Source organism: Asparagus officinalis, chromosome 1, assembly GCF_001876935.1.
Source record: "Asparagus officinalis chromosome 1, Aspof.V1, whole genome shotgun sequence".
Lineage (NCBI taxonomy): Eukaryota > Viridiplantae > Streptophyta > Magnoliopsida > Asparagales > Asparagaceae > Asparagus > Asparagus officinalis.
The window spans coordinates 10,567,740-10,578,513 of NC_033794.1; the positions used below are offsets into that span (position 1 = coordinate 10,567,740).

A 10,774-nucleotide genomic window follows, 5' to 3' on the forward strand; every position below is an offset into this window, starting at 1 on the left:
ACTAATAACACAAAAATGTATTCTCCTTGTTCCCTTGTACCAATGAATAACATTATGAAATAGAATCCCCAAAATTATCTCATTATTCCCCCAAACGTCCCAATGAATAACCCCCTAATCCTAAAGTTTGCCGCAATATTCTCCATTCTCATTGGCAGAATAATCAGAGTATGCATCCCGATAACTGAGAGAAAATGGGAGAAATCCAAGTCATGAAAACATTCAAAAAGCAAAATATACCATTTATTGTTTATTTATTTTTAAGTAGCACTGTTAAGGGGCTGTTTGGAAAGAGGTTTTTTAGGGGGAAAGGGCTAGAAAGCCTGCCAAAAGCCTGCCAAATCGCCTCTTTTAGAGGCGATTTGGGTGGAAAGCCTGCCAAAAGCTGCACTTTTGGCAGGTTTTCCCACTACCCAAATCGCAAACAAACAGCCCCTAACTTGACGAGAGATAAAATGACACAACCCCCATAGTTCTATTGTGACAACCCCTATAGTTTGAACTTACAACCCCCCTAGTTCTATTGTTATAGATTGACCTCTTGAAATAGTTCTATTTTTTTAAATAGACCCCCATCGGTGAAAGAACTCTGAGAAGGGTAAAAAAATATTTCACTTCGTATCTCCAATAATAGAACTACATGGATAATAAGTACACTTTGGCGACAATACAAGGGGCTATCTGCAAATTAGCCTTTTATGTATTTTTGAAGGAAACAATTGGAAATAAAAAAAAACCCTCTAATCAGTTAGTTAAACCAAGAAACCAAGACAATTAAATGAAAAGCAGAGCTTGGGGTCAAAAAGGAGTGTCAGTTTTTCAATCAGATGAGTTGGAAAGTAGCGAGTGAAAGTTTTATCTGCTCCTCTAACCACTAAAGCACATAAAAACATTATATGTTAATAAAAATTTATAGGAAAGAAACTTTAGTAAAAGCATGGACATTATTAAAGAATCTTGGGTGCACTTCCTGTCTCTTCAATTTCATAGCCACATGGAGGCCAGCTTTCTTAAGATACTTGCTGGTTATCATATAGGGGAATAATCTTTTGGTAATTAATTTCGCATCCCATATAATTAATGGCAGAAAATAAAGACATATGACTGTATATTTAGAAAAGATCTTGCATCATTTTAGGTCATTGCCTTTTGGTAAGTGATTTCTCGACCAGAATAATTTATAACGTAAAGCTAACATGTCTTCTGATTATATTTAGAAAAGTTAGACAGAATGTTATGGATTCATAGCATCTGTGTATAATTCAATTCTATTATTAGCAGTCCAATATAAGTAAAATTCTAACATCCTTTAATTAATTTTTTCCCTCCAAATCACAGAGTTTCGTAGAGAAGAAGTGATATTATTTTAATCAAGTGTCACTAAATTAAAGCATAGGGTTTCCTAGATAAGATGAAAACTCGTATATATATGTTTAGCGTATTTTGAGAAATGCACGGGTAATTTATTCTGCTAAAATTCAGATTTGAAGCATATAGGATTGTTCATCACTCAATCACGAATCTATAGAATCAAATTTGGGTTAAATCGCGGCTGCGGAGCTCAAAATATGACTATTTTAGTGAAGCATGGCTGGAACCGTAATTATCCCGAAGCCTGTGTTTTATTTAGTTCTATTGGGAGCAACCCAGTATAAGTAAAGTTTTAAGATAGAGATCATCTCAAAATAAATGGTAATTAGAGATGATTCAATTACTCTATGTTAGTATTTGTTTGTTTAAAAAAACAAGATAGTCCCACATTAGAATTTTGAACATTCTTTTAGAGGTTTAAAAGCATTAGATGCTTATTGGGCTTTGAATAATGGATTAAAGTGTAGGCTTCTAAACCCGCGTGCGGGTAGCGCGATTATTAGACGCACTTAGCACTTTGCACGCTTGCCGCTGCCGCTTAAATGTTCTATTTTATATATATATATATATAATTATATATTGAATATATTATTTCTAATGTTATTTTGAATTTTAAAAATTATGAAAAGACAAGTGACTGTTGAAAAGTGGTTGTTTGCTCCAAGGGGTGTTTTGAAAAGTTATGACTGTTGGAAACACCTTTTCAAACCTATAAATAATTTATGTTTTCAGATATCTAAAAACAATTCTTTTCTGAATCTTTTCTATCAAAAACATCTGTAATATTACAAACTTGTTTCACAACGAATTAAGGAAAATTCCAGATTTGCTTACTGGAATTTTCTTTTTCTGTTGTATCCTGTGAAGAAAATTTGCATTAACCCGAAGCAACTTTGAATATCAAGTGGGGGCAGATATTTCTTTAAGGAAAGTGTTTCACGCCTCAGAATTTCTGTCTCCTTCATTTTAAAACTAACACTCTAATCTAAATTGTATGTTCAAAATTTAAGGATTGGCCCTTATCATCCCAAAAACCGTTATTGTCTTGAAAACCAATGTTATAAAAATCACTTTTGGGAGAGTAAAAATTCTATGTTCATCATATCTCTTGAAGTAGAAATAGATGCTAAAAATTAAATTAATTATACCATTTCCAATTATCGCATAACTAGAACCGATCTAAATTCAGAATGGAAGTATGAACATGACATAGTCATAGTCCAACCCCAATCCGCTTTAACTGTTATTATAAAAAAAAATTCCCTCAAGCATAAAGTTTCCTAGAGAAGAAGTGACAGTTGTTTACATTATGAAAGAAGCATCACTAAAGCTTTCAAGTATTAATCCTTATTTAAATTACTTAATGCATTACGGGCTACTTTTAAAGTTCCAAACAACTATTGTCTATAATGGAAACTTCCTTTCACTAACATTAATTAAGTGAAGAGTCAATAAGCTTTCTTAAGATCAAATAATTAGTTTGGAGTGAGTTGCTTTCAATGATCAGTTAAAATTCGTCACATGCATCTCTCAATTGCGCTGTTCAGATGATGAAAGGGTGCAGCAGCACTCTCCCAAGTCAAAATTCTATGCCCACTCGTGCGCAGAAAGCTGAGATTTTGAATTATGGCCACCTGAGACAATATTCTCTAAACAGTGGCTTAAATAATATTATTATTTTCTGGCTATAAATAGATTGCTAGCTTTTTCTGGCCCATCTAATAGTTTGAATCTGATCAATTTGGGATTCTTTCCACCAATAAAGTGAAGGTACGGAGGCTGACTTCTTAATTACAAATCAGTAGTCTGGTGCACGGGTGTTTAAAAAGCCCGCGGCCCGGACCCGGCCGGGTCGGTTGGCTTGGAAATCCAGGCCAAAACCGGGCCCGGGTCCGGACCCGGTCATCGGCGACCGGCCCGGGCCCGGGCCCGGCCCGGAATAGTAACTTTTTTAATTTTTATTTTTTTACATGTATAATATATATATATATGATATTTTTTTATATATGTATGTATGTATATATATACATATATATTTATACTCTCTCTCTCTCTTAGAATATAATTATATATAAGTATATATACTATCTATTATATATGTATAAAATATGTATAAGTATACTCTCTTTTATATAAGTATATATATGTATATGTATGCTCTCTCTTAATATATGTATAAGTATATATAAGTATACTCTCTCTCTTATATGTGTATGAAATATGTATAAATATATATAAGTATGCTCTCTCTTAATATAAGTATATTCTCTCTTATATATGTATATATCTCTTATATAATTATATATATGTATAAGTATGCTCTCTCTTATATATGTGTACAGTGTATACTCTCTCTCTTAGTATATAAGTATATATAAGTATACTCTCTCTTATATAAGTCTACATATGTATAAGTATACTCTCTCTTACATATGTATAATATATGTGTATATATATATTTATACTCTTATATTGTAATTTCTATAAGTACTTACAATTTGTTTATGTATAATATATGAATGACATGAATATTTTGGGTTATTTAGTCTAGTGGTAAACTTTAGGAGTTTGGAGAGGAGGTTAATGGTTCAAATTCTAGCTACAACATATATATTTAAAAGTCTTTGATAAGGCATTGGGGCTCTTTGATCTACAATTATTTTTAATTTTGTTTATTTCTATAAATTCAACAGCTCCTTTGATATCTACAATTATTTTTAATTTTGTTTATTTCTATAAATTCTATACTTATTTTATATTATTTTAATTTTTATATTTTTTTTATATTTGTAAATTACATAATTACAAATGATTAATAATATATTTTTTTAATCAAAATTGTGTATATTTTTGTCTTTTTTCTTTAAAACTTAAAAAAAATTTTAAAAAAAATAAAAAATTTCAAAACCGGGCCGGCCCGATGTCCGGCCCGCTTAGACCGGGCCCGGGTCCGGGCTCCGATTTTGCCCGACCCGTGCCCTGTTTTTCCGGGCCGGACCGGGCTGGCCCGGATGGACACCCCTAGTCTAGTGCATAAGATGCGTGCATGATATAAAGCATGAGAGGAATGTTGTAATTGAATTGTTAAAGAAATACATAGTTATATTTTTTTCTTCTTGATTTTAAGGGTATTTCTATAATTCTTTTCCCCAACTGTGAGGATATTTCCTTAGATTTTGTCAAGGTGTGAAGACATTTTTGTTTAACATTCTAAAATTATGGCTCTAAAAATAAAAAAGGACGCTTTTCTTAATATATAGTATAAATGTATAGTAAAAACCGCGAGCGTAAACAACTTGATGATACTTAATAGAATGAAGAAAAATTCCTCAAGGACCCAAAATATGGGACCAATAGAGGGGACAAGTGAGGTGTCCCCCTCCTATTGGATAATGAGTTGGTCATCATTAATGATAGTCAACTCATCATTAATGATATTCACAAGGTAATCCTTTCCCACGTGAGAAGAATAAATTATTTTTGCCTATATCACACCTAAGCGGAGCAATATGGATATTGGTCTATACATCCTATCAAAACCAATATTTTTTTTCCCGTCTATATCACAAAATACAACTAAGCGGAACAATATGGACATTAAACTATGCACCCTATCAGAATCATAATTTCTCCCATGGATCATAGTATACAACTAAGCGAAATAATACGGATATTGGACAACACATCCTATTAGGGCCACCCGTACGCGACGGGCCGGTCTAAGACCCGCACTGTGGGGGGCAAAAATCCAAATTTGCCCCCTATTTATTCCATCAAAGGATTGAGATGCTCTACTAATATTTCCTAATGAGATCTTGACCTTTGATTTATCAATCAAAAGTCAAGATCTCCTCATGAGCAAAATTAGGGAGAGGATAAGGATGAGATCTTGGCCTTTGATTGATAAATCAAAGGCTAAGAGCTATTTATTAGGAGATATTAGGAACACTATTTATTAGTAGATGATCCCAATATTCCATCAAATGCCACAAAATCATCTCTCTCGTGCTAATGGTTCTGATTGAAAGAGAACTCTAGATATTGTAGTCATCACTGCAAAGTTATTATAGTCACAAAATTAGATAATTAATAACGAAAAAGATTACTTAACTTGCAGTGGATGTATGAAGAGCACACATAGCTACTCTGGCATGCACTGCACAGGATATAAATCTCTCTCACGCAATTCAAAATGGATTTATGGCTGGTTTCTGCAACTTATGCTCTTTAGAGGCTGTCAGCAAACAGGGTGTGTTGCTGACGTGTAATTGCCTTTCGACAACTTTTGCTGTAGAATTTTACATCACGCGCCTAGTAACATTATATGCTGGCAAAAGAACAACCGATATCATTACCAATTTTATCTTGAAATTTGTGATATGTTGAAGATGATATTTTCCCCACAAGTATGGGAGCAAGTGCATCCCCCATTTTTGATTCACTTGTCGGAGTTCTACGTCAGTTAACTAATCCAATTTAAATTTGGTCAATTATAGATAACGTCACAGTGGAATTGAAACTTTATACAAAAAATACATTAATCACATTTAAGATTCTGATTATGCATTTGACACTTCACTGGGAAAAGAGCTAGATATCATTATAGATATCATTATGTCCCACGCATAAGGATTAAGTCTAATCATTTTCCTTGGCGAGGTAGCAAAATGGAAATGGGAGGAAAAATCTAATCATTTTTCTTTATTTTTTTTCAATCCATTCGTACGCGAAAAGGATGCACAGTCCACAGACATACTGCAGTACATTGAAATTTTCCAAAAAATTGATTATAGCGTACAATATAAACGTGAAAATATGGTAATACTTCATGTGCAGTAGAAAGAAAAGAAAAAACATACAATAAAGATGTTGCTAGCTAATAGAACTCTTCATCACCAGGAACATTACATGATCGGTCGTGAGAATAACTTGATTTAGCCCGAACACCATAGGTTACAGCATAACAAAGTGCCCGAGGCAACAAAGATAAGGTTGCTATGTCCGCTATTACAATTCTAGTTTAATTGCTATGCTCATAATTAACATCCACCTCAGTTTCAGAACAAAGAAGATGCTAGCTCTTTTACATCCGACACCACTTGATCATACTCAGATTGCAGCTTCTCCTGCACCTCCGGCCCTAGTTCTCCCTTTGTCGGTTTTGTTGTCACTAGAACACAACAAGTTGGTCTCTTGGTGACTCCCGCAGTTGCAAGCTCCTATTGGAGACAATACGAAGAGCACAAAAACTAGTCAGCAAACGCTGGAGAGGACTAGTGAGTTTCAAGTATCTAGATATGGGGAAAATGATAACTATCTCCTTAGATATTTTGAATTGCCTTTTCTTCTATCTTGTACTGTTATTATGATTATTCTGGACTCAAAATTTTCATATAGGTTGTCTAGGTTATAGCTGAACCTTCACAAGGATTGAGATTCCACTAGAGCATAGTTTTAAATTCTACTCCTGGGTCAATAACTCGTAACTCATCGGTATTTATCTACTATTCTCTCAGCAATGGGAATGTTAAAGTGCCTATGCGAAACTGCAGATATCAGTTTAAGTGCATTAGGTTATAAGGAAAGCAACCATACCTCCTTAGAAGAGACATATATGTAAGGAATATCAGCTTCTTCACATAAGATAGGGACATGTGTTATCACATCAATGGGCGAAATATTTCCTGCGATCACACACAACCTGCATGCACCAACAAATTCCAAAAATATTTCTGTAAGTTGCCGAACAAAGAAAAACCATAATCACTTGCCCAAAAAAAGTTGAGTAAATTTTTAGGTATATATTTGCAGTACCATAAAAAAGACCTTGAGCTCTATTGTCAACCATACCTCGTGTCAAAAACACCAGTATGCTATGCAATATATTGTACTTCAAAGTCAAATGCCAAAAAATAATATTCTCACAAATCTTACAAGGATAAAAGTTTCCACCATACCTTGTGTAAAATGCAAAGAATGCTATACAATATCATTTAGTTCAACGTCAGCTCTCAATGTCATTCTACAAAAATAACAACCAAGATTTTTCCCTAGAAGTTAAATGGTTGCTGGATGATTATTTTTTCACTATTCTACTCTTCTCAGGCCATGTTCCTCATTATGACTTTGGTGTGGTTTGTTGTATAGGTGAAGTTGCATGTCACTTAATTTGCACCAGTGGACGAATGAACATGCACAGGTGGAGAAGACCACAAGTAATAACATGAGCGTGCAAGGTGACTATGCAACATACTGAACACGTCCACTGCAACTGTGTCATTATGTAATATGGGTGATGAAAGAAAAGTCTCTTTCAGGACAGCGCACCTTGAAGATAAGAATGTAAGGGTAGTAGTCACCTTGTTCAAATTGGATGGTCGAGAATTACTTGATAACAATGTTTGACTGACCGTGTAAATTTAAATTGACACCGACTGATTGTAGACTTAAATTGACACATTATAAATTCACTACAGAAAATCATTAAGTCATAGCATACTTAAGTCTAACCTTGCACAATTTTCGTATAAAGTGTTGAACCAATTAAAAACGCTTTAGCTCAAGTCATTTTCCAATTAGGTACAAAATGAAAGAAATGTCACAGCTAAATTAATGGATTGAATATGATTAAAAAATATTTAAGGTCAGAAAGTCATCAAATATGCTTCTTTTGTGAGAAGAACACACATGAATAAATGAACATTTAAGATAAAAAATAATAGTAGTAGTAATAATAATAAAGAAATAAAATGACGGACTACTATAAAAGAATTTAACGAGCAATTATATGACCAAATAATGCAAGAGATGGAATAGAATAAAATTATAAATAAAAATAAAAACCATGATTAAAAAATTTAAGCACCCTCACAACAAATATACAAGACATATTTGTTGTATAGAATTGTTATTCAATTTAAATGGTTTGTGCCACAGCTCATATTTAGTAATATATGATCTAGAAACCTATCATGTTTTTGTACAAAAGAGGTCAGAATTCAAGATCTAACATATATATATAACTGATGACATAAGCTCTTCATAGTTATCATATTGCTAGTAATAAATCAAGGATAGAGAAACCAACCCTTTGTGACCTCGACGAATGCTCTTAACAACTTCCTTCACACCTCTTTTAAGGCATTTAGATTCAGCAGCTGAAAGTTAAGATGGTCAATCACTTAGTCCCCAGATATCAATGGTATAATAGAAAAAAGAAAAAAGAAGAGGACAGATCTAAAATGAATCTGAGATAAAACTCAATAAAAGAATATTCAAAAACGAGAAATTGAAGAACAAAAGAAGTGGCAACAACCAAACAAAAGCTCAGAATATCACAAATGACTATGTCCATATAAGTCAATATCCATTTACAGGTATGCGTCGACTCATAACAACATAAACTTTGACTGAACAAATATTATGATAATGCAAATAGTTTTTTAAAAAAAGCAACTACTAAACTTGCTTGAGGGCATGTGTAGGGACCTAAGACTAAGAGGACACACCCTTCAAAGCTAGCTGTTAGACAGAGGAAGCCATTAAATGAGACTAAATGGACCCTAATATGCCGCAACACTTCAGCAGTACGGACGCTCCCCAGCTTTCTTTGTACTAGTCTAATGGACATTATGATACCAGATTCACCCCTTGGTTTTGCAGTAAAATAGTCATGGACAAACATTGTAATGCCAATGTCGCCAAGGGCATTGCTCGCTTGCAACTGGGAAGGTGGTGTTGGCTCTACTACATTTGTTAGCGACCAAGAAGAACTCCCTAAAAGCTAGTTGATAGATATAGAAGAAACCAAATTTCTATAAACCCACATCTGACTCCCATTTAGTCAATGTGGGAATAAATGCATTATGAACCCTAACATACCACAACCCTTGGAAACTCTCGGCGCCCATACGGGTTGGTTTTGCACTAGTTTGGTCCTCTACACATGACTACAGTAAATACTGCAGCATAAGCATTACATCAAATCTGGCCGTCTGCACCCGAAGTTACTGTTCATGCTATAGTATTTTTTATTGTCGCATAAATAGTAAATCAAATCTATTCTCTATACTTGAAGTTATTATTCATGCTATAGTATTTACTGTATTATAAACAGTAAAACATATAAAATGTATTAAAACTTGGATCCTTCTTTTAAGTATAGAAGAGTAAATATGATTTCTAAATCAAATGTATTAAAACTTGGATCATTCTTTAAGTGTAGAGGAGTAGATATGATTTCAAATTTCAAGCAAACAATAATTAAATCAAATGTATTAAAACTTAAGAGGGTGGCAAGTTTAAAATGCAGTGCTTAAAAAAACAGAGGGTCGTGTTTTGCACGGGGTGCACACTAGTTGATAGATATGAAGAAACCAAATTTCTATAAACCCACATCTGACTCCCATTTAGTCAATGTGGGAATAAATGCATTATGAACCCTAACATACCACAACCCTTGGACACTCTCGGCGTCCATACGGGTTGGCTTTGCACTAGTTTAGTCCTAATTGAACACTGCAATTTTGGAGTCAACCATTTGGGGTTGCACAAGACTAGTTCAGGAAAACACTACAATGTTTGCATCACCACTCGCACAACTCACCCGCGATTGGGAAAGGTGGGGTTGACTTTGGAACCAGTTGTTAGACACCCAAGAAAACTCGTCGAAAATCTCTATAAACCCAAAAACTGACTCGCATTTTGTTAATGTGAGAATGCATGTATCCTAACAACATGGCAAACTACGTCCAAGAAATTATAAAAGTGTTCAATTCCTGGCTGATATAAAAAAACATATCATAGAGAATACTAATTCCATGGCAATACTACTACATAAATCTAAATAAATACGCCACTAGGATCAAATATCGCATCTTTCCACCAAATAGTATCATCATACGAAGGAACCCAGGGTCATAAAAAACTCAAATAATCTCCATACATCCAGTTTTCTTCTATCGAGGCAAAGCTACTAATGAAAAATATTCAGCTTTTGATAATATTACCTTTTCTGACGAGCTTGAGGATCTTTTTGGAGAGTTTCTTGCCAGCGAGGGGTTTGGTGATGGGAGAGAGACCCATCAGCTTCTTCCTCTCCTTCGTCGATTTCTCTGTCTCTCCATCGCTCCCCATTTTTCCTCTCTCTCTCTCTCTCTCTCTCTCTGGTTTTGGGGAGTTTCGGTGCTAGGGATTTTTTTTTTTTTTACTTTTTTGAGGCGACTGAGAAGAGAAGAGAATAGAAGATGGGCCGGGTCGGTTATTTGTATTTTTTTGAAAATGGGCCCAACAATAAGGCCCATGTAAGTTGGATTGCTAACCCTTGACTCTTGAGCTTAATTGATCATAAATAAAAGAAAAACGAACGGCTGAAAACTTACCCTCGTTCATCAATCACCGACCG

At 34.3% G+C, this 10,774-nt stretch overlaps 1 protein-coding gene across 1 annotated transcript; it reads right to left on the bottom strand.

Moving 5' to 3' along the window:
- On the bottom strand, positions 6,174-10,587 carry LOC109849451 (H/ACA ribonucleoprotein complex subunit 2-like protein). The gene is made up of 4 exons (XM_020419284.1): positions 10,380-10,587; positions 8,459-8,528; positions 6,967-7,072; positions 6,174-6,590 (listed from the first exon to the last, which is right to left on the bottom strand). Exons 1-4 carry the CDS (start codon positions 10,504-10,506, stop codon positions 6,429-6,431), a joined length of 465 nt encoding a protein of 154 aa, XP_020274873.1. The 5' UTR covers positions 10,507-10,587; the 3' UTR covers positions 6,174-6,428.